This window comes from Saccostrea cucullata, unplaced genomic scaffold (genome assembly GCF_032062105.1).
Source record: "Saccostrea cucullata isolate Sc308-1 unplaced genomic scaffold, CSIRO_AGI_Scuc_v1 ctg1386, whole genome shotgun sequence".
NCBI lineage: Eukaryota > Metazoa > Mollusca > Bivalvia > Ostreida > Ostreidae > Saccostrea > Saccostrea cuccullata.
This window is the reverse complement of record NW_026923571.1, coordinates 62,219-86,749: the sequence shown is the minus strand read 5'-3', so window position 1 is coordinate 86,749 and position 24,531 is coordinate 62,219. Positions and strand designations below refer to the sequence as shown.

Here is a 24,531-nt window from a genome sequence, read left to right as displayed (position 1 = left end):
CTCACCGTTCTCATTCATGAAGTCCTTATGTGCCCATGACTCCATTGTAGCCATTGTTGTCAGCTCTAATCTTTGCATTGAAGTCACCTATGAATACTGTCTTTCTTCCCTGTTTTATCCAAGACTGCCTGTAGTTGCTGGTAAAAGTCATCTTTCTTTTCCTCATCAGCATCATTTGTTGGGGCGTAACATTGTATGACGTTCAACTTGATCTTAATTCTTTGGTGTTAAACTTTGGTGTTATTATCCAGCAGCTGACACGGTCCCGTCCGATAAGAGCACGTTGTGCCTCCAGGGATATCATTAGACATACACATTCGGTGTGGTGGGCTCCCTCCTCTGTGTGTCCTGAATACAACAGTGTTTCTCGGTGTTAAACCTCAGATGTCCTGTCTGTAACCAGCTTGTCTCAGTTAGTCCAGGAGACATATTGTAGTGCTTCATCTCATCTGCTACCTGTGCTGTTCTTCCTGCTTCACACATTGTTCTGATGTTCCAAGTACATGTAGCAAATCTGATGGTTCAGGGTTCTCCATGAGTTTTTTTACTGTGTTGCTCCCAACACAGTACAATTTTCTCCGACACGGTAACGATTCAAGATTTTATGCATGCGAAACAGTAAAAATTTTGCCGACACAGTAAGATCTGTAATAATTAGAAAATCTAAACACACAAATTCTCTCTAACTGAAACTTTAACAAACAATTCTACCGTATTTAAGTTCTGAAAGTTAGAGCACTTATTACTAGGGCTTCACCTTGCATAATCATTTATCTCTTAAACCATCGCTGGACTTTACGCATGTCGGAACATGTTAGGTAGTTCGATTGTTTCGGTAAGAATTTCCTCTGCTTTTCATAACGTGGTTTTACTTTTATCAATATGTACGACCATACTATTTGTATAACGAATTAGCGATTTTTAAATAGGTCTGTGCATGTATATTTTTAATTATAATGAATAAGGTTCAGTTGCGAATTTGATCGCGAAAATACCGCGAAATTTTATTGTTTTGCGTAAACTCTCCAACACAGTAAAATTTCAAATAATGGAGAACCCTGCTGGTTTTTCTGGGTGTCAGAAAGGAAGTCAGCTCTACAGTTTCCTTTCGTGTTTTATTGCACAACATCATAGTTCCCCATGTAGGCTCAATCTGGTCCTGTAATGTTGGTTTTGGCTTGTCGTTGATGCATCGGTAACTTGTTGTTTTTTATAGACAGGGTTGTTGGCCCTTTGCAAACCTCTAGTAGCCTCAAGGAAAGGTGGTTTGGTTTTGGAGTTTTCTTCCTGGACTGCTTTTCTTCCGTGGATATTGAGTGCAGTCTGCCCATCCGGTTTTATGTCATTGTCATTCACCTAGCCTTTCCAATATGAGTTAGTATGGCTGCAAGGCAGGGTAGGTTTGGAATCAGAGTTTTTCTCCTCTTAGATGAGCTATCCTCCCAGACTGATAAACCCTATCTGCCCAAAGCACTGGTTTTCAGACGCCATGTAACTCGACTTCACTCCTTCTTCTATCAGTAGTAGCAGTTTCGCAGAAATCGATGAAAGCCACACGAGCAGGCTAGGAGCTGGACTTTGGTTGTCAGAGGCTATTTGAGGCGCACGTACGTCACAAGGAGCACTTTACAGACAATGGGAGCTTATCCCCATTTCCACCCCTTGGCTATAACGGCCTTTGGAATTGATAATACTAGATAAGATAACCTACAATAGAGGTTTTAAGTATTGTGTAAGGAGTGCTAACAGGATTTAACGATATATAATATACAAAGAAGGGAGGCAGGATAACATAATTTGATTTAAAATACCTGTATTGCCTTATTTTGAGAGGACAGTAGATCTCATTTTTAATTTTATTTTGCGGAAGGAATTGAGAAGAAAAACATTCTGGAAAAAAAACTAGACAGGAGTTTATAAAGGAGGAATGAGAGGGGATGGACTATAGCATAGCTGTCGTTCCCTTCTGAGACGACGTGTTATGTGCTTGAAAATGATTCCTCTTTATTGTATATTGTCCTAAATGTAGACGTAAATCGTCGATCTTAAAAGTCAGCGCTTCTTGCAACGGTCTCATACCCCAAAGAAGGAAAATATTCTTCGAAATCACAAGCATGTTTTGAAGAATTTTAATATTCCCAGCAATTAAAATGAAATTAAATTGCCATATCTTTCCAACAATTCACAACACTCATTACAAACAAAGATACAAGGTGGGATCTATTAAATGATTTATCGAGCCTCTTTCCCACTTCCTTAAGAAAATAATAACAGCCTTGAACATGTTCAAAAAAAACAAAATAAGTGGTAATATACATCAACATATTTAAGAAAAAATGGATGCAAAAAAATTATGCAGAAAATTATTGAATAAAATCACATAATTTTTATAAAAACTAATAACATCAAAACATTACTTAAGTGACATTTATAATAGTTTTCGATGTATTACGATTATCATAATTCTTGCTCAACTCTAAATTTGTAAGACTTAAGCAGACATACATGTATGAGTATGGTTCATTACTATCATCATGATCATATATGTTATTTTGATTGTCTACATTTCTAAATCTATTACCGGGAAGGTAGAAAAAAAAACTGGTTCAATTAAAGTTGAAACATTATTTTGTCTTGATCATTTCACAGGTACACCCTCCCACAACATAGGACTTATCAAATGTCTTGCCTCGAAATCAAGATTAATGTTTATGGAAAAGAAGAAAACAAACCAGCAATTTTACAAAGTTTAGAACAGAACAGATTCATAGACGCCGACACACCTAGAGCAAAAGCACACTTCTCAAGAAAACGTCGAAGTGATAGAACTATTGAGGTCTATAAGCTTCAGGTATTCCTTTAAAGATGCAAATGCTTTAAAAATGCATGTATATGTATAGTGGAGTTTACTTAACAGTAAATCATAATAACAAATATAACGAAAAATATTTTACTATCAGTATTGTGTTTCATGCACTTAAGCATCTTGGATATTTACGAGGGTTGTTCGAAAAATTTGTGGACTTCTGTCATATGTTTTTTATGTTTGACGTCATATGTTATCCAAATTTGGTAGAAATGTGTTCAAAATAAATCTAAATGATTTGCATAATTCTTTTTATAATATTATGATTTATTCAAAACTTTTCCAGATGTTAAAATGCAAAAATCGGACCGCGGAGCAGATCAAAATTTAGTTGTTACAAACAATACACTTAAAAATGTGTGTAGTCACATTCTCTGTAAAATGAAGCACAAACAAAAAAAAAACAACATAGAAATTCAAATTAATAATTGTAACAATGATTAGTGTTCAAAATTAAGGCTTAATACATGTATTTTGCTTTGTTGAAAAGAAATCAATTTGAGAAGATAAGCAGTTATTGAAAACGACAACAGCAGATGATGATGCAATTTTGTGTTTTACTCAGGAAAAATCCTGAAAAACTCAAAAAATGTTGGGAGGAATAAAACAAATATGTCACAAGCCAGTTGTGTATGTGTGTACAAATAGTACAGGCAGTATTTGAGTGACATAGACTCTGTATGGGATGCTCATGGACAATCTGTGAAGAAACGGTTTAATTGTAAAAATCTGTGCAAAAACTTTTAAAAGTTGGAACGTCAAGGAAACTTGTAGGCGCTTCAGAGTTGCTTATCCTGTGAAGGAAAAGTGAAGAAATAAAAGAAATTAAAACCTTAAGAAACGAAATTATACAACGAGAGCAATTCTTAAAAATTATAAATGTGATGTATTAGAAAAAGAAAAATGATGTAAGAGTGGGCATTGAGTTATTCTGTGTGAAATGCTATTCTAGAAATTCTTGACGCTATGTTTTGACGTAACAAGTGTGCTCCGCGGGCAGAAAACATGTTGATTTAAATGAAGTAAATTGATTTCTATTAAATCGAATTGAATGAAACTTCACACATCAACAAAGCAAATGTTATTACATATTAAATCGTGCTTATTTTAAATTTCTAGTGAGTAATATAACGAAGATTGACATCGTCCACGAACTTTACGAACAACCCTCGTACATTGTACATTATCTTTATTCTCTTATGGCTTGTATTCTGCAAACATTCTTTTTAATGAATGATTTAAATTGGTTGTAGGAAAATTTCTCAAGCAGTGATGATTTGTCTTCAAAAGGTATTTGTATTTTTTCTTTTCGTTTCTTTCACAATTTAAAACAGTGCATGTATCAACCTAACACAGTAGGATAATGGATATTATGTAAGTTTAACTTATTAAATATACCAGTTAACTGATTAAATTAAAATGAGATAAAATTTACCTATAGATAAAAATTAATACAGATATTTTTAGCTTATAGAAGTAGAAACTATCTTTAATTAAAAACTAACCAAAATCAAATAGCACATTTGATATATAAATCTATATATATTTAAGGTAGTCCGATCCTCAGGTTTATAAAATTAGCAGTTAAGTAATCAAAAATACTCATAAAAGTATCACTGAATCCACAAAGCTATGTCAATTTATCCACAGTATTTCTTTACAGTTAAAGAATAAAGTTAATCATATTAAATAGGGAAAATTGTCAAATCTCCAATATTTTTGCAGAAAAAGCGAATTGGAATATCAGCAATGCATTTTCTAATTGCAAATTGATCAACAAATATATTTTAGGTTAATAAACGATAGGTATCCAGGCATTCGGAGAAATTGTCATGATTTTTATACTTATTTGGTATTTTTTTGTCTTTTATTTCCGTCATGTTTTCTATAATACATAGTGTAAAGGACTTTTGCTATCGTTGCAAGGCACCACAAATCACTTCTCATTTCATATCATGCTAATAAGCATTGGTATCCAAGGCTGGGTTCAAGAAAATCGTATTTCTCTAAAACTGTATTATTTTCTTTCCTTTCATAGGGTAAAATGTCAACTTTTATAAGACCATTTCTAAGACTTCCAAAAACCTTGAATCTTATAAAGGTTAAAAAAATTTCATTTTCAAGCTTCATTTTATGCATTTCAAATTAAATATTAATTTTTGGAGTTATCCTTCCTGGCTGAGGATCGGATATCCTTAAATATTTACTGTAAATATATTATAAAATATAAAGTGTTAATGTTCTTGATACCTTTTTTTACATGACACCTATGAAGTTATTTTTATTGTAACACAATTCTATAATGCAGGCTTGTTAGTAAACTTTCTGAGACGAAGTTACTCAGACAGGAAATAAAAGACCCCTTAAGGTTCCTGACCATTACACAATTCAGCGAACAATTATCACATTTCGTCAATATGATTTTAAAGTTCGAAGAAACTCAAGTTTGTTGAAATGTTATTTTTTTTTAACAATTATTTTTTGCTGTATTTGTTTTTGCTGTTGATTTTGTTTAGTTTTGGCTTCTTTCCTTTCCCTCTTTTGTTTTAAACAATATACACTTATTAGCGTCCTATTTTGTTACGCATCGTTAAGAAAATTATGTTAAATTTCAAAAGACAAGAGAAAAGAGATGTAACTCTGTTATTGTTTTTCAGAAACAATTAATCTGGAGGAAAAGTCTAAAGTTCTCCTTTATTCTGTTTTGCTGATGACTAATTATACAGCAAGGGAAAATGATGAGCAGTGGCTTTTGAATCTCGAGGAACTGCAGAGAGCCTTCCACCTGCCAAGCTCGGTGAATTCTTTACGAGTACGTCCCCTGAATGAATACTTGACAGTCTGTACAGACGGAGTAGTTACTTTCTTATCTAAACGTGAACGGGATCTCGTGATAGAGTCTGTAGACTCGCCCGAGTATGGTAGAATATTTTTGATGCGTGCGGACAGAAATTCGGTGATAGAGTATTGCAGAACATCACTGTACGAACAAAAACCTGGAGAAGTAATTCTACGCATTGACTCAAAGTTTAATGAAGACTTCATTGACCGCATTGGTTTGAAAATTTTGGATCATCCTACTATAGAAGATTCCAGCATACATGAAATGATATCTAAAAAATGTTAGTACATGTATTTGAATTTGAATATCTGAGGCATAAATATCACAAGACGATTGTTTATTAAGTATGTTACATGTATCATGTGAATATATGCTAACGTGTTCTTTTTTCTTTACCAAATTTTAGTGCGCATTCCAATCGAAATTCTCACTTTGGGAAGAGATGGTTATAGCCGGTTTGTTGACCTTTTAAGGAAAGGAGAAAGTGAAATTTGTCATGCTTCAGTAATGATACTTGGATGCGGGGGCGTCGGAAAGACAACGCTGCTTAAAAGATTGACTACAGAGAATAGTATAGACGAAATAAGAGCGTCTACGGAATCTACCCAAAGTGTTGACATTCATCAAACTAATGCTAGCACTTTACTTGGTAATTGTCATTTTACATTCTAGGCATACATTGTGACCAAAATATGTTATCTCTCCCTCTAGAATAATTGTGCCGGTTCACTTGGAAGGTAATAAGGGATTTCCGATTTTCTAAAATGTTAATGGCGAGTTCATCAATCTAAAACATATGAAGAAGGCACTGTGTCTAAGAAAACTTCTGCACATCATAACGCTTTTAGCATATACATAATTGTTTGTTTTCAATACTGTCAAAAATAACCTAGCATTTGTGAAGGGGGATATTTTCTGCTTTAGATCGAAATGTGTTTTATATATCATGTTTGTCTTTTCAGCCTTGCAATCTGATGATCACAAGAGAATAAAAATTGACATTTCTCCCATCTTACATACGGGTAAACATCAAGAAATTGGAAAATCACCAAAGAAAGAAAACATTTCAATCCAAAAACCAAAGAGAGAAGACGAAAGCGAGAGAAAAATGTACAACTTAAGAAATTTTAATTACGGACAGGATCAGGCATTAGAAAATACCACCATCACAAGTAACAATGATAGAGGAAACAAAAACGTACAACACACATGGAATATTCAAGGTTTTCCAAGCGCCGGCGAAAGTAGAGCAAAAAGAGGGAAAGGCAAGCCTGAAGAAGGAAATAAAGAAATGAAATCCAATGCTCTCCTTCAGCTTATGCCGGATGCATTACAAAAAAAAGGTGACGTTAATAAAACCATTGACTTTTATGATTTCGTTGGACAACATGTGTACTATGCTACACATCAGATATATCTACGCCGTAGTGCGTTTTATATTCTAGTAACAGACATGAGAAAAGGATGGACGGAAAAAGCAGAACCGGAGGATCATCGAGGTGACATGATGTTCAGAGGCATGACAAATGAACGTAAGATTTTCTTAGTGAACAGTGTGTATTAAGTCCACTAAAATCATTCCCTGACAATAAAAATATCATATTGCTAGGATTTTTTAGTCTGCTGGATAAATTTTAGCCCAGTTTTAAAGAAATTGACTGATTGATTGTATGTTGTTTAACGTCCCTCTCGAGATTTTTTCACTCATATGGATACGTCACCGTATTACGCCTGTGAAGGGCTTCAATTCTAGACCTATACTCGGCACTCTGGGCCATTGAGCAGTGATTGAGGGTTCTTTAACGTGCCAACGCCTACTGCGACACGGGACCTACGTTTTTAAGGTCATATCCGAAAGACCCCTGCATGACTTTTACTTCTAATGCCTAGCGTTTAGCGAAGGAACAGTCATAACCTATGTAAACGTCTTAGTTTTAAAGAAATTGAAATTATGAAAGATTTTTATCAAACCTTATGAAAGATAAATATTTGTAACAGAAATTTACTATCAGCATATACTTTTAAATTTAATATCTCTATAACCATGACCCAATTTTTCATCATTTCATTTTTACTTAAGTTTCAAAGAAACTTTTAGATATTTAATAAAACTTTTTAGTTCTTTTTTGAAACAAATATGTGAGAACAAGTAAATTTGATTTTTTATCTGACCTTGGCTTTTCAGATAACTGTGATATTAACTTTTCAGCACTATATCAAACTTTACATAGGGGAAATATTTATGAGAAGTTCTTGGGGTGCTGCTTGATAATTTTTGATTATGTCCATTCTTATTACCTTGATCTTTTTTTCACAATTTTTTTAAAACTTTGTTAACAGATGCATGTATATACAGGAAAAAAATCGCTAATAACGGGGTAGTATATTATTATAAACTAGAAATTTCATCCATACTATGGGTTTTATCAAACTTCTTACAAAGGTAGATTTTTTAAAGAAAAAAATCAAGTATATGATTGTTGGAATTAAATTTCGATATTGCATCGAACATACTTTCCTACATGTATTCAAGATATTTTTATTAAACTACAGGCACTGACCCAAATTAGTAAACGCAATTCAACTTTGGATATTTTCATGACATTGAACTTCATTTTGTGTTTATTTTGCTTGTAAATTCATCATTGACCGAAATATTCGACATATCCCTTTTGGATATGTTTCTCTTTTTTTGTTAATTTTGTCCTTAATTATATATTCATTTCTTTAATATATTTAAATTCGTATATGTTTACAGAATACTTAAACTTCTGGCTAGAATCTATACAGGCTTTCTCTGGAAGTAGCCAACCAGCAATAATTTTGGTGTGCACTCATGCAGAGGGAAAATCAGAGGAGGTAAGGTTTCCTCCTTTTTCTTATTGAATTATAATTCAGATAAATTCAGGTATAATGAAGTGATTTATTTTACAAGTTTTTGTATATTATACGTTTTCTGGAGCTGTTGTCAAGATCTTACTGAAAAAATTATTTTTCTAGAACTGATAATAGATAATAAAATCATAGGCACTTAGGGTATGGAACCCCCCCCCCCTTTTTTCATTTTTTTTCTTTTTAAATCTGGGTTCGAGTCACCTTTTTCCTATTTTTCTATATAAATGTAGCAGTGGAAAACGGCATTTTTAAAAACAGCTTGTAGAGACAAAAGAGTTGCATTTTTGATAACATATAGTGCATAATAGAATAGAAAAATAGGAAAAAGGTGACTCGAACCCATATTTAAAAAGAAAAAAAAAATGGAAAAGGGGGGGTCCATACCCCAAGTGCCTATAAATAAAATGTAACTGGATAGCATTTATCATTTAATAACATAATCTTCCAATAGAACAGATATTTTTTTTTATTCTAAGCAGGTAAAATTCAGAGTTAATTTATTAACTTTAATTTTAGTTATTTGTTCTGAATCCTCATTATTCATTATTAGATATATGATAATCAAATTTGCAATGATGTTCTTCTCAGGAGATCTCTGAATATTTCATATACCTTCGAGACAGAGTTAAAGCAAAAAAGCTCCTTGATATGCTATCCTATAATAGGGAATTTGCAGTCTCGTTTGAAACAAGCCACACTCTCAATGAAATCAAAGATTGTATAAAAAAAATTGCCAAAGAAAATGAGTATTGGAAGCGAAGAGTTCCCAATGTGTGGACTCTCTTTCAACAAAAACTGAGTGAAATTAGGACAAACCACAACACAAAATTAATGACATTTGAAGAACTACAGGAGCTACAAGTCAGTTTTCCAGAGGACATGAGATTACCAAATGAAGATTTAAAGTTCATGTTGAAGTTCTTTCATGAACATTTTATTTGTTTTGTATTTTGACGTTAAAGATCTGGAGAAATTCTTTATACTCGATGTAAACTTTTTCAAAGATGCGTTTAAATGTATCATTACTGTGAAAAGTAATGTCATACCAAAAGTTACCAGGAATTTCCACAAACTGTGGATAGCGTTTCAAGAGAAAGGGGAACTTCCGCATCCTCTTTTGGATACAATTTGGAATCCTGCATTCATGGAACACAAGCAGCATCTTCTCATGTACATGAAAGAACTTTCTCTAATTACTGAAGTAAAGAAGAGGAATACAGAGAACACTTCACTCTTGATAGTTCCCTGCATGAATACAGTTCAATTTGAACCAGAAACATTTAAAAACTGTCAAAAAACCTCGATATTCTGTATTCAGCTACCTGCTCTTGCGCATCTGATCTTCCAGCGACTCGCAACTGTGCTTGCCAATAAACTGTGGCCTATCGCGATAGCAGAAGGAAACCTTTGCTTATACCAGAATGTGGTAATATTTGAACATAAACATCTACTCATTGCTGTAGGAAGCATGCACGATACCATACAGATTCAATTGCTTAGCTACGATAAGGAAAAGTCAACTGCAGAGAATATTAAAGTAAAGGATGCCATCATATCCAAACTAAATGATATATCAAGCACAATCCATTGCAGTTTTTCACATATTCCTGGATACAAGTGCAAAAATACAACCTTTTGCGATAGGACTAACACTTGTTTTATACCTGCAAACGATATTGATTACACGAAAGAGTACACTACCTGTGAAACTTGTGCAGTGGGAGAAAACAGGATGGTAAATATCAAGGAATTGGTTTCACACTGGAAAATGGTATGTAGGGAATACTGTATACTTCAGAATCTGTATAAATAATGCTTTGTGATCGCCAATTTTTCATAGGTTAATATATTTTATTTTATATGTATGAAGGGACCCATATAAATTCATATTCAGCACAAATGCTAAATGTCATGTACAAAATTACTAAACAATTCTTCATTCACGATATCAAATATTCACCTAAGTAATAGTTTTTAGCTCACCTGAGCCGAAGGCTCAAGTGAGCTTTTCTGATCTTTTTTGTCCGTCGTCCGTCCGTCTGTAAACTTTTCACATTTTCGACTTCTTCTCAAGAACCAATGGGCCAATTTTAACTAAACTTGGTACAAAGCATCCTTGGGTGAGAGGAAATTAAAATTTTTTAAATGAAGAGCCAAGCCCCTTACATGGGGAGAAAATCAAGAAAAGACAAATATAGGGTGGGGTCACTAAAAATCTTCTTCTCAAGAAGCACTAGGCCAGGAAAGCTGAAACTTATGTGGAAGCATCCTCGGGTAGTTTAGATATTAAATTGTTAAAATCATGACCCCCGGGGGTAGGGCGGGGCCACAATAGGGAATCCAAGTTTTACATAGAAATTATATATAGAACAAATCTTTGAAAATCTTCTTCTCAAGAACCACTGGGCCAGGAAAGCTGAAACTTATGTGGAAGCTTCCTTGGGTAGTGTAGATATTAAATTGTAAAAATCATGACCCCCGTGGGTAGGGCGGGCCACAATAGGGAATCCAAGTTTTACATAGAAATATATATAGAACAAATCTTCTTCTCAAGAACCACTGGGCCAGGAAGGTTGAAACTTATATGGAAGCATCCCTTGGTAGTGTAGATATCAAATTTTCAAAATCATGACCCCTGGGGGTAGGGCGGGGCCACAAGAGGGAATTCCAAGTTTTACATAAAAAATATAGAACAAATCTTTGAAAATCTTCTTCTCAAGAACCACTGGGCCAGGAAAGCTGAAACTTATGTGGAAGCATCCTTGGGTAGTGTAGATTCTAAAGTTTTAAAATAAAAAAGGGAACGGGGTTGTTGGGCATGATAGGTATAGCAAGAGGGGGAATCTGCTAAAAATATGCATCACCCAAGTTACTCAGGTGAGCGATGTGGCCGATGTGGCTCTTGTTTCGTAAACCTTTACCCCATGAAATGTGATTTTTCTGTTTATGATTTGTCCTACATTACTGAAACGCACTAAATAAACACATGTATTCGCATTATTTATGTTAAAAAATAATGATTATAAATAGTTACTCTGTTTTTTCGATAGATCCAAGATGAGGATTCTAGCATGATTGACAAAGAAGGTAATTTTGATAGATATAAATTGGTGCTTAAATATGAATTTATATGATGGTAAAATGAATAATTATAATACCAATCTCTAATTTTCAGACACGATGTTATTATTTGACTTTGTTTCCGGAAAACTATGCAAGGAAAAATCAATTTTATGTGCTAGTTTGCTTGGAGAGAGTCACTTTGCTGATGCCTTGATGACGAGTATGACGCTTTCTTCAGAGGAGCAGGTTTTCCAGATTTTGAAGACTTCGAAGGAGAGGAATCCAAATATATACCACATAGAAGAATTGAAAAAAAGAATCATTGATATATTTGAAAACAGACAGCTTGCAGATGATATCAAATGTTTCACTAAGGAGAATTATTCCTTCCCAACAATTGTCAAACCATTGCAACTAATTTTATCATCAGAATGTGAGCTAATAGTCAAATCTGTAACAAAACAAAGGAGCAGACTTTTGCGTTTTTTGGGTTTGGAGGAGAGTCTAAGAGAAGGAATAGAAGAGGAAGTAAGGGATCCACACAAATTAATGCGCCGCTCACTGAAGTGTCTATCTGACGAAAACGTTTTAAATAGAGGAAATCTTTGTGCTGCTTTGAATTACATAGGAAGGGTAGATATTTTAGAAAAATTAAATATGCTCTGGAAAAAGCATAACACCGATTCTGCCAAAATATGACTGCTAGCATATTCAAGAAGGTTCAAAATATGATACGCTGTTTTGATTGAATCACATTTTAAGTTTTTTCAAGTTTTGATATCATTATTTTGTAATGAATTTAGCCACAAATACTAGAAAGTACTAATCTATGCATCAGATGTTTGTTTCTAGCTAGACGTAAGTGTTGTATACAGTGTATAAGGATATTAACCTGTATCCCCATCTGCTTGAAAAATAAAGGCTTAAGAAACATCTTGTTTTGTTAGAATATAGATTTAATTAACAGGATTTAAGAATTATAAAAATTAATTGAAAATTTGAAAGATTTTTGTGTTTATATATAAGTGGAACATTAATTTTGATAACGTTAAACTCTATGTTTACCAAAAAAAAATATAATACACGTACATGTATATACTAAAACCAAACGTTTTGTTTGATATATTCCAACTGAATATCTTTTTTTTATCAGACCTTAGCTTCAGTAGGACAGTAGAAAGGACTTACATTAAAAGAATTTGTCTTCAACACAAAGTGCGCTTTTAAAGTTAATTACTGTAATTAAACCTCAATGAACAATGCAAATGATTGTTTTCGTTCTATAAAATTGGACCGCCTGTAGGTAATACACTCTTAGTTTTATAACTCTCCTCTTTACAGAAATGACCATATGCATATACAAAACAATAAAATAGTTAAATTTAGCTAAGTACAGGTAACTGTAATTTACCATTACTTCTCATTATCATTCAAAGTATCAAAGTCTTTGCCGTAGTCAATCAAGGTAACAAGAGCATTGGAGATCATAGTTACGTTATATAAGTTAAGCATCTACTTTTGAATTTTTAATTAGAAAATTGAACTGAACAGACGTAGACGTGTTTTTCATTTTAGGAGATGCTTTGGAGAAATTCTATTGAGCAACGTAAAACAATTTTTAGGAATGCATTTAATTTATCATTAATGAAGTCATACCGGCACCCTTGCGCCGACTTCGTTTTGTTGATGAGTCTTAAATACCTTAAATGAAATTGCACAATAATGTAATAATCAGGGATTTTCCACACCATTTTGGGAATGGGGCCCAGGCCCTTGGAATTAAGAAGGTTACGGCATTTTATCAATAAATAGAAAATTTGAAAGCATGATGTTTTTTTTTTTTTTTTTTTTTTTTAAAAAATAAACACTTATAATTAATAAATTTGATGTTATCCTTAATTATTCAGAAATGTCAATCAGATGATAGATCAATAATAATAAATTTTTAGCCAAATGTCATGAAAATTTTGTTTATTTTTTTAATTTTTAATAAACTGGCTATTATTTTACCAGAAATTTAATCAAGTTAACTTTGTGGGTTCAATTATGGGTAAAATGGATGGATTTTTAAATTGGGAATGGGACCCATATTCGTCCCTACACAGTGTATGGAAAATCCGTGCATAATATGACTTCATATTGTGTACTTGCCTTTACGTGCTGTGGGTGCAAACTATGTATAAGAAAATAAATTTGAACTTTTTCTGTATAAAAGATACGCATTTTATGAATTTTTAGCTCACCTGAGCCCAAGACTCAAGTGAGCTTTCCTGATCAAAATTTGTCCGTTGTCTGTCGTCGTTGTAGTAAATTTTTCACATTTTCATCTTCTGCTCAAGAAACACTAGACCAATTTCAACCAAATTTGCTACCAAGTATCATTGGGTTAAGGGGATTCAAGTTTGTTTAAATGAACGGCCACGCCCTCTCCAAAGGGGAGATAATTATGAATTAGTGAAAAATTAATGGCATTTTAAAAAATCTTCTCAAGAACCAATGGGCAAGGAAAGATGAAACTCATGTGGAGTCACCCTCAGGTAGTGTAGATTGAAGTTTGTTCAAATCGTGAACCTCGGGGCAAGGGTTTGGCTACAATGGCCAATCAAAGTTTTACATAGGAATATATAGGGAAATCTTCAAAAAATTTTCTTCTCAAGAACCGCAAAGCCATGATTAGTGATATTTATATGGAAGCATCCTCAGGTACTGTAGATTCTAGTTTGTTCAAATTATAAACCCCAGGGATAGGGTAGGGCCACAATGGGGGATCAAAGTTTTAAAATTAAAATATATTTTAAAAAAATCTTTTTCTAAAGAACAGCAAAGCCATGATTAGTGATATTTATACGGAAGCATTCTCAGGTAGTGTAGAATTAATATTTTTCAAATCATAACCTCTAAGGGTAGGGAAGGGTCTAAATGGTAGATCAAAGTTTTACATAGAAAAATAAAGGGAAATATATTAATAACAGAAAAACTATGTTAAGTCATATTGCATCCTCATGTATTGAAGATTTAAATTTTTTCAAATCATGACTACCCTTTGGGGTAGGGAGGCCAGGAAACAATGGGGAGTCAAATTCGAATTATTACACCTGTCAGTAATATATATAAACAAAATGTTTTAAAAAATCTATAAAAGCTTTTTAAAGAACTTTCTCAAGAATTTGTATACAGAATATGAAGGCAATATCAAGTAGGAGCAGAATTCAAGCCCCCCCCCCCCCACTCTCCCCCCGTAAACTTTTAAATTCTGATCTGATATGTGCCTTTTCCTTGCCGATGTGCTCAGGTGAGCGATTTTGCTCTGGGCCTCTTTGTTCTAGTTCCTATGCATGGAAACGCATAAACCTTAACCCACTTGCATATTTTAACATGCCAGGTATTTACAAGTATGCCAGCAATCATAATATTTTTGTTGCATGTCTATAAAATTATGTTGCATATTAGCATAATTTATCCTGCATGATGGGACATAAATATTTCACCATAGATTGTCCGTCTTAGCCATTTGTTAATCTGACACCAAAAATACAGTACAGTTCAAATGCAGATATGTTTGCCTAAATGAATTTGAATAATTTATAACTGCAAAAATAATGTCATAAAGAATACTTATTAAAGTTTGAATGAATCCATGAGAGATTGAAGTAAATTTCCTCAGATAAATGGAATATTTAGGAAGTTTGTTCCTACCGTTCCTTACACATGTACACAATTATGATATAAGCATATTCCATATTACAAAAAGTTCTGTTAATACCTGAAATGTGATTAATAAAGTCTAAGTGGGATATATTATCGAACAAAGGGACGACTACAGAAGGAAGGGAATCCTATACTATGGACTCATTTTTATTCTAGGCCAGGGTGCCAATGTTCTTGGATAAGTAAATTTTGGTAGTTCATCGGGACTTTAATTCCATGGGTAACTCGTATACATAGAAGATACATTAATTATATAGTTAAATGTTACCAAAGTTAACTGTTCTTTTGGATATTAATCTTTGGATAAATGTGACACAAGAAATCCATGAATATGGGGCCCCACAAAAATCATGTTTTCACAGTAGTCTCCTCTGGTTACACTAGAAAGTCACTAAATAAATATTGAAAAAGGTTTTTTTTTCATTTTGTGATGAGAAAAATTGAGATGGAATATATGTCAGAATTCAGATCAATTTCTGTATATGTCTTGCTGTTTTTATTTCATAAATACTGAATTTGTAATCAACTAACCTAAAAAGAATTTGCTTTAAGGGTGTTTACTTATTTATTTTTATAATGCATAATTATGTTGAGAGAAACACAGTTATAAAGTGCATATTAAACTGTAAAAACAAAGATAATTAGTCAAATATTTGAACCTCTTGATAGGTTTGTCCCATCAATTTGTTTGTTCATCAGTATAAGTGCATTTTATTGCGTGCACTAGTATATTTTGTCAGTTTGATTTATTGATGCCAAGTTGGTTGTATCCAGGGTCTAATCATTGAGAAATGTACTTTAATATTTTTAAACCTAAAGCTGCCAGAAAATGAAGAATGAAGTAGTAAGCTATTACAGTAATTACATAATTTTGTTTTTACACTTTTGTACCTTTTTATTAAGTTCCCTTATCTGCAGCTGAAAAAGAGACCAATCATTTATTAACGACATACTCTATAGTTTATGTTTAATTTATGTAATAAGAGGGTTGTCCCCAAAACCGCAAAATACTCAACACATTTGTTTCACCCAGACTTTAATTTAGTGCAAGGATGTGTCAATCAAACCCGTCCAGATATTTAAAGTTTCAATTACTTTTATAGATGAAATAAGAGTTTTACTATATTTTCGTGTGAAATGCTATTGCAATATATACGTTGTGATATTATACAGAAAATGTGAGAAAATATTAACTTCAAATATGTGTCTATGCACCATTAAGAATGATCCAGGACCATTCTCAGTAATTTCAGAAACAATTTAGGACAAAGTTTGGTCAGTCATGAAGTGATTTGATTTTTTTTTATAATAAGAGAGACGCCTATTCAGCAAAGAAATGTGATTTTTGGGATATACCGGTATCAAACCAATATGTAACAGACTAGTGTAGTTCATCATTATGGAGTGCTTTTATATTGATTATATGATATCTACGGATTATATTGTCCGGACGATGTGTACTGAATAACGGCTCCTGAATGATTGGGAGCTTTAAAATAAATATTTGCTGCTTCTCTAATAATTTTCACGAACAGAGTGTTCAAAGACAGATGCATATGAAGGTAAAAATGTTTGGTTTTTCTTTTCTAAAATTATAAATGCATTTTTTTTTTATATTTCAAGGAAGTTTCTTTTAAACTTTTGCTTTCGACATTTTTTTAATGCGTATTTCATGTACAGTGTATTTTACAATTTGAAATATTGAGTATACATGTACCGGGTATGTCATTTGGAAAGAGAGGACGTAACGCCTAATAATTTGATCAAAATCAATTGCAATTGGAGCTAGATTAAATATCTCTTAAATCGATGCTATTCAAAAAATGATAATTGCTATTGCGTCGTGTAGTCTCTCTGATCGTCTGTGACTCAAACAATTCCTTATTTTTAAGGACAGAAATATGGTAAGAAGTATCTTTATTTTGCTGTGGTTCCTCCAATGTTTGTTTATTTTTGGAAAAGGAAAGCATCCAGGTATGTCCACGTATTTCTAGCTCATGAAAAGTACCTAAACTTCTAAATTACAGTTTTGTGAGATTAAGTTGTTGTTAACAGAATAAATTTGAAAACAGTCTGTTTCAGCTTACTAAAATATGATAAATAATGCGTGTTATAGTTATGCAGTTTGATATTTTTTTCAATAGGCCTCTTTCATATTTTCAATGATATAAGCTTTTTTGCGAGCGCGCAAGCGACAAAGTCACGTGACACCCGACATTCCAAGGCGGTCTATTTTGAATCCAAAATGGTGAAACGCTGTTCTTGGGGCACATGTAACAGCGATAATAGGTACATGCATAAAGAATACATGAAAGGAGTGGAATTTTTCCCAGTACCAAAGCCTAAAACACGATTAGACGACACCATACTTTGGGTAAAGGCATGCGGAAGAAAGTTTTTTACCGTTGACAATGTAAACAAACATACATATGTATGTAGCAAACATTTTATTGATGGTCGCCCTACCGCATCCCTATCCATTAAATGCCAATTCAAATAGAGTTATTTTGAAAGGTAGAAAACATGCGACAAGAAAGCACACCTTCACACCAGGAGATAAACAGACGAATACCAATCTCGGCAAGGATGGATTTGTACCACACCCCGTGCCAGAGGCTTCCTTGTTTGTTACCGTCGAAGAGGAAGAAATCAGTGAAAAAGTCTCAACCCAGCAGCAGCTCACAGAAGGTAAAATATAATTCAAATTTTGAATAAACTCACATGAGATAAACATGAAACATTCGCAGAGTGAAATCTAGATTATTATGTGTAACAACAAGTGTAAATAGACCAATTTAAGCTAAATTTCAAAACATTACCGTAAAAATATTAAGGTTCCAAAATTTGAGTGGAAGATCTGTATATATCCCAATGACCCCTAGATAAACGCATTTCACTGAGAAAGAATGCACGACATGCAAACATTTACAATGAAATGGAAAAACCCAAAGTTATTTTTAGTCGAAAAAACATACTTTTCAAATACTGACTAGATTTTTCAAGGTTCCATAGGAATTTGAAAATAGAATGTATCGGCTTTTCAACTCGCACTCTGGTGTGTAAAAATGTCATTTAATATTCAAACAAAACAGCTGCTGTTCTTTTTCTTCCAGACTATTTTCTTTGAGACTATATTACAAGTGGGAGTGGATCACAATTTTTTTAGAAAATGCAAAAGATTAAGAGGAGAGCAATTTTTAATATTAGCATCACAAAAAAAATTATTGCAAGCTGATCTAACTTGTAACTTCAATTTCCAACATTTCAGTTGATGACCACTTATATGCTAAACCTGTGCAAATGGTTAATGTTGCCACCCAGACCAACCCGGACATAGAGGGAATGTCAAGCAATGAGGAATCCCAGGATAGGGGGAACACAAAGAGACGCCTTCTGATGGAAGATGTATATAAAAATGACATGTCCTGCAAATTTTACACAGGTTAATAAACTTTGTTTCATTTGTAAAGATAATTACTACTTTTGATTGAATTAAAAAATTCTCAGAAATATCATTTTAAATGGAAGAGAGATATAGTCTAAGGTTTGGCTGAAAATTAGTATATCTAATATGCATTTTAAATATATTTCTGACTTTGTACATACCTATAATTATTTGAAATCTCATCATGTTACATTTAATAAACTTTGTATCATACTTTATATAATTATATAGTACATCATGTAATCACTATCATTTAAGACCAGTGCTAGTTGTTCTCAGATGCCCTAGTTAATCACATTCTAATAAATAAATAATGTATTTATCCTTGATCCATACAGGTATAACATTGGCAGTTTTTACTATCATCTTCAATGTACTTAAGATTAAGGCATCCTCAATGGTGTACTGGAATAGCACAGAAACAAATGAGCGACATGATTCCAAGGTAATACAATGTCATTACTCTTCTTATCATTATGACCCAAACAAATTTTCTGTGAATCTAATGTGTATTAATTTTAAAAAACCTGTAATGTCTATAAAAAATACACAATTAATTAATACCAACACAAAAAAGCCACAATAATGATTGTATTTATTACTTTCATGTTAACAGACTCCAAGAAGAGGACCTAAACGCTTGCTTTCATTGAAAGAAGAATTCACTCTAACCTTGTTGCGACTACGAAGAGGATTTGACACCAAATCACTCAGTGATATGTTTGCCATTTCTGAAAGTTCAGTAAGCCGAATATTTACTACATGGATGTGTCTCATGAGCATTGACCTTGGCTTTCTCATCAAATGGCCATCCAAAGAACAAATCATGGAAAATTTGCCCAAATGCTTTAAACATTTCAAAAAAACAAGATGCATTATTGACTGCACTGAATTCTTTGTGCAAAAACCCAATCTTCCATCTGCTCAGAGAATAACATATTCATCTTACAAACACCATAATACCTTCAAGTGTTTAGTAGCAATAACTCCATCGGGTTCATTTTGTTTTGTATCTGATTTGTACACTGGTAGTATTTCTGACAAGAAAATAGTACAAGAATCTGGCTTTTTGGATAATATCGAGTTTGGTGATGACATTATGGCGGACCGTGGCTTTCTCATAAGAGGCGATCTAGCATTAAAAGGTGCAACACTAAACATTCCCCCATTTTCTTTTGGAAGACAGATGGGTAGCAATGCCACCACTAAAACGAGAAGGATTGCTCGAGCTCGAATCCATGTAGAACGAGCAATTGGACGTTTGAAAAACTATGCAATTTTGCAAGGTGTTATGACTCTCCAGATGAAGCCTTTGTACAGTCAAATTGTAAAAGTATGTGCAATGTTATGCAACCTTGACTGTCAACTTGTGAAGTAAATCTTATGTGTGTAAATCAGTATAGCACATACATTTGAATAATAAATGACAAAATAATAACAAAGCTTTGATAATTTTACATTTTAATGTTACATGTAACTGACATACAGGGATCTGATTAGTCCTCCTTTCAGAGGAAATCATCCGATTAGCTTAATTTTACAAAAAAGTGAAACACTGAAATAGATCTTATGTGACAAAGCATTTTTCACCAATAACACAGTCTTAATTCTGCCTACCAACTCCATTTTTTCAGGAGGTAACAGTACAGTAGTTACATATATTCTGTAGTAAATTAATAAACGCAGCTTTTTTGCCTAATTTATAATGCAGGTACATAAGCAGTTACTGTTGCATTAAAGATTTAATTACATGTTGTTTAAAAAATGATTCAAGTTTGCTGAGCATCTTCTGGAAGAAATCTGGATTAAAATCAGTATGAGCAACACATATTCCTTTCTTTGTATAAAGTACAAAATTAGATTGATGTATACCATATATACCCATCTGCCCTTGCATCTGATGATAGTATTCTGAGTTTTCAGAAACAACCATCTCACCTCTCTCATTAATAACACAGCCTTTTTTAAGACAAACATTCTTTGGTTCATCGTCCCTGTGTGTAAAAGGACATTTAACCTCAATAATAGTGCTATCATGGCATTTACATGTAAAAAGACCATCAATAGAACAACCGATGAAATTCATGGTTGGATGTATTCTTAAGCCTTTATGTGACAGAAGGGGATGTACATGTGACTTATGACATACTCTCATGTAATGTTGAAGAGCTGCTTTTTCTTTCTTCTTACCCCACACCAATGATGGAGCTGAAATTTCTCCATATTCACCTAAAATAGTCTTTAGAAGTGAAGGTGGACATTTGTTAGAATCAACTGCTTTGCAGACTTTACTAAAATTAGATGCAGTCAATCTGCCTTTCCTCAGCTCATGCCAAATCTTGCAGTCGGATTGCTCACTTGTGCATGATTCAATGTGAGAAATATTATCACTGGAAAGAGTACATAAATTCTCAGAGTTATTGAATTCATTTGCATTACAAGATGCTATTTTCTTTAACATGTTTGGCATGGTAAAAGCAGAACATTCAGGACATTGCTGATCAGCTTCATCTCCCTTGTCATTCTGCACTGGTTTTTGTACCTCCAGAATATCTAAGGCTTGTATATTTGGGGATATCTGGAAGAAATTTAAAAAATGTAAATTGAAAGTTTTAAATAACAAATGAAATGTAAACAAAAAATTAGCACTTTAATTATATGATGCTTTATAATTGTTGTATTAGATAACAATGGTGGGCAATTTCAATTGGTTTTTCAAATCAGATAAAAATACAATGCAAAGACAACACTGAAAAAATAAATACACAGAACATAATTATGGGAAATGGGTTACCTCTCGAAGATTCTTTGCTATTTCACTGATTTCCATTTCTGTGTAAGTTTGTCTCTGATCTACACTGCACGGGTCAAAACTGTGAGCAGCAGACTGGTGATAATCCACACTTGCATACCTTAATTGAAATTTGTGTCAGTCTTGAAATGATTTGTTGTAGGTACATCATCATTTTTTTTTCAATATATTTTTTAAAGTCTTAATTCTTACCATTGATTATAATGGCATAATAAAACTTACTTAATAATATTTGAAGTGCATGTACATATGATAGTATGTAAAGCACAAACAATAGACAAAATATAATACTAATTAACACATTACTCAGTATGTATCCTAATTGTAGTCTCTGTGTCAATTAAATGTTCATTTAAGAATCAATCATTCAGACCTAGAGTTTACTTTTAAGAATAAAAGATTGCAAATTTATCATAACATTCTACAAGAGTCATAAAAGAACAAATACCTAGCTTTCAAGATTTTAAGTTGCTTTATAGGCACTGGGCAATCATGATGTCGTGGTCGTTTTACCCACAAGTTATCTCCATCTGTCACTGACTTGACATCAAAAGCCTCAATTTCATACAGGGTTGCTCCGATGTGGCGACATCCTCCATCAGCTCTACAATAACAGATTGATGTCATTTGTAAGAAAACATCACCCCCCTTACTCAATAAAGTCATCAGTTGCAGTGGTATATATATACACGTACTTGGATTTTTTTTAAACATATAGATAGATGTGTGTATAATGCAGGCTGCATTGAACCTACTTCTGCAAATAAAATTAATTACATGTCACAGGTGTTTTGTGTGGTCATTCACTCATTGAAACCAGCTTACATCCTACTCAGTGTACCTGTCTCACTTATATTTATAAAAGTTTACTTACCCTCCAATGCATGTGCAGTAAGCACAATTTACGCTTCCACTTTTACACATAACCACCCAAACATCATAAGCTGTTTTATTTAGGTAAGTCCTATCCTTCTGCGTAGGTTTCACGAAGGATTTGATAAGGTAATTATCTCCATCTTCAAGTTCTTTCATTTCTAACTTCTCAACATACCCATCAAAGAATAGTCTATAATCTTCACAAGATTTGTACGCTTTTAATTTCCTTTGATCATAATTTGCAGTTTTATATAACAAGTAATTAAACACATCATACAGGGAAAAGGTTGGTAATTTTGTGAGATCGTTAGAAAGTCCTTGGATCTTGAAGGGGTCAACAGAAAACTCGCCGAGAATATCGTATATTGACACTGGATGATCGGCGCACATATCGGGATCATCTGGTAAGTTCAGCTTAACAACTGCCTCACATAGCTTTACCAAGTTCTCTCGTTTCACATTTGAAACAGAAATCCCTTTTCCTCTCAAAATCTCGTGCAGTTCTACCACTTTCAAGGATGTAAACATTGTAGACGACATGTTAACTATAGACGCTTTGTCGGGTATCACGTGACAATGTAAAACTAAACGTTAAAACCATTCCGGGTTCAACGTTTTATGAAAGAGGTCTATTCTTCAGGATACGACTACATAAGCCTATTCAGAACTTAGGGTTTAAAATAATGCCCCCCCCCATTACTCAGCTGCTTAAAAAAATCTAATGCTGCATTTTCTTTTTTGAAAAATAATGTACTGTTCTACATGTAGTGTACGTTACAAACTACAGCAAAGCTCATTTAAACATTTAGATATGAAACCAACCAGCATTCAGCGTTTTAACATTTAATAATTGTTCGGTTATTTATAGGACTTAAAACATTTCTGTTAAGATCATTGTAGTTTGCTTCTGTTCCTTGAAATCATACAATATTTTGTATCCTATTGAGCTGAATATTGTTTTCTTCTTTGCATTCTAATAAATTACACTGACTGATTAATTCACTAAATTCTGTTAACGTCCCTCTCGATAATTTTTCACTCATACGAAAACGTCAGCGTATGTAGGTGAAGGGCTTCTAATTTAGACCTATACTCGGCACTCAGGACCATTGAGGATTCTTTATAACGTCCCGTGTCACGGTACGCTGGTACGATATATCGTACCAGCGCGTACCGTGACACGGGACGTTTTTAAGGTCATATCCGAAAGACCTGTGACTTTCACTTCTGATGCCGAGAGCTTGGCGAAGGAACAGTCACTACATGTACCTATGTTTAAATCTTGGGTTCGATTCGGCGCCGTGAACGAGAATCGAACCCGGGCCTCGCGATCACGAAGCGAACTCTTTACCACTAGGCCACCGTGAACGATATTAATAACTTCGAACTTGTGCATACAATTACAATGCAATATCTATTACTAGTAGTATTATTTGATGTAGCAACTGGAGACACCAATCATCACACTTTTTAGAATATATATCATATTTCATTATATTACAGTTGATTGTGACTTTGAGAAGGATTTGTGTGGATGGAAAGTATTTTATCCCTTAAAACAAAGACATATCGTTTGTCGCTACAGATATGGACTCAATGACCACTGCAAATCGTATTTTATAAATATGGTAAATTTTGAAAGTAAAACATTCAATTCGACTCCCTGGATCAGGATGACAGCAGAGGAAGCAGAAAAAATACCAGAATTAAAAGGTTACCTTCTTTCCTATGCTTCTAATTTATGAAATTTATATTTCAAATGCACACTAATAATTTGTGCAGACTAATTATTATCAGTCATTTTTAAGATCAATATATATTCTGTTTTAATCTTTTTCCATGCAAATTTTTTTGACAAGACAAGTGTTCAAAAACGACTTTTGAATTTTTTTTTCAAAATATGATTTATAGATATGCAAGCACATAAATTTTAAAGACTTGTGTTATGCAGGCTTTACAATGAACACAGTCACGTTCCTAAACCCCTTTCAGTGGTTTGATCATGTCACCACCTACATATATAT

General features: G+C 33.4%; 3 protein-coding genes across 3 annotated transcripts in view; 2 read left to right on the top strand and 1 right to left on the bottom strand.

The window, feature by feature from the left end:
* The window catches only part of LOC134264373 (probable serine/threonine-protein kinase roco6), a 31,868-nt gene extending 19,178 nt beyond the window's left edge, over nucleotides 1-12,690 (top strand). The window contains exons 3-11 of the mRNA XM_062746672.1: nucleotides 2,650-2,851; nucleotides 4,120-4,156; nucleotides 5,524-5,988; nucleotides 6,115-6,357; nucleotides 6,671-7,240; nucleotides 8,467-8,567; nucleotides 9,192-10,374; nucleotides 11,654-11,690; nucleotides 11,779-12,690. Coding sequence (XP_062602656.1) covers nucleotides 2,650-2,851; nucleotides 4,120-4,156; nucleotides 5,524-5,988; nucleotides 6,115-6,357; nucleotides 6,671-7,240; nucleotides 8,467-8,567; nucleotides 9,192-9,557 — 1,984 coding nt within the window. The 3' untranslated portion in view covers nucleotides 9,558-10,374; nucleotides 11,654-11,690; nucleotides 11,779-12,690. The remainder of the gene's footprint in view (nucleotides 1-2,649; nucleotides 2,852-4,119; nucleotides 4,157-5,523; nucleotides 5,989-6,114; nucleotides 6,358-6,670; nucleotides 7,241-8,466; nucleotides 8,568-9,191; nucleotides 10,375-11,653; nucleotides 11,691-11,778) is intronic.
* A 5,137-nt stretch (nucleotides 12,691-17,827) lies between these two features.
* On the top strand, nucleotides 17,828-20,234 carry LOC134264370 (uncharacterized). The gene is made up of 4 exons (XM_062746670.1): nucleotides 17,828-18,062; nucleotides 18,643-18,816; nucleotides 19,158-19,264; nucleotides 19,436-20,234. Exons 1-4 carry the CDS (start codon nucleotides 17,828-17,830, stop codon nucleotides 20,195-20,197), a joined length of 1,278 nt encoding a protein of 425 aa, XP_062602654.1. The 3' UTR covers nucleotides 20,198-20,234.
* Nucleotides 20,235-20,588: 354 nt separating this feature from the next.
* On the bottom strand, nucleotides 20,589-23,047 carry LOC134264366 (uncharacterized). The gene is made up of 5 exons (XM_062746665.1): nucleotides 22,506-23,047; nucleotides 22,080-22,235; nucleotides 21,614-21,731; nucleotides 20,758-21,397; nucleotides 20,589-20,608 (listed from the first exon to the last, which is right to left on the bottom strand). Exons 1-5 carry the CDS (start codon nucleotides 23,045-23,047, stop codon nucleotides 20,589-20,591), a joined length of 1,476 nt encoding a protein of 491 aa, XP_062602649.1.
* Nucleotides 23,048-24,531: the final 1,484 nt, after the last annotated feature.

Excerpts from the sequence above, each read along its gene's own strand:
- LOC134264370 (XM_062746670.1), top strand. The coding sequence starts at position 17,828 with ATGGTCGCCCTACCGCATCCCTATCCATTAAATGCCAATTCAAATAGA. Across the intron at positions 18,063-18,642 it reads CCAGCAGCAGCTCACAGAAG|TTGATGACCACTTATATGCT; the intron begins GTAAAATATAAT and ends CCAACATTTCAG. Across the intron at positions 19,265-19,435 it reads ATGAGCGACATGATTCCAAG|ACTCCAAGAAGAGGACCTAA; the intron begins GTAATACAATGT and ends TCATGTTAACAG.
- LOC134264366 (XM_062746665.1), bottom strand. The coding sequence starts at position 23,047 with ATGTCGTCTACAATGTTTACATCCTTGAAAGTGGTAGAACTGCACGAG. Across the intron at positions 22,236-22,505 it reads TACTGCACATGCATTGGAGG|AGCTGATGGAGGATGTCGCC; the intron begins GTAAGTAAACTT and ends CTGTTATTGTAG. Across the intron at positions 21,732-22,079 it reads CTTAAAATCTTGAAAGCTAG|GTATGCAAGTGTGGATTATC; the intron begins GTATTTGTTCTT and ends ATTTCAATTAAG.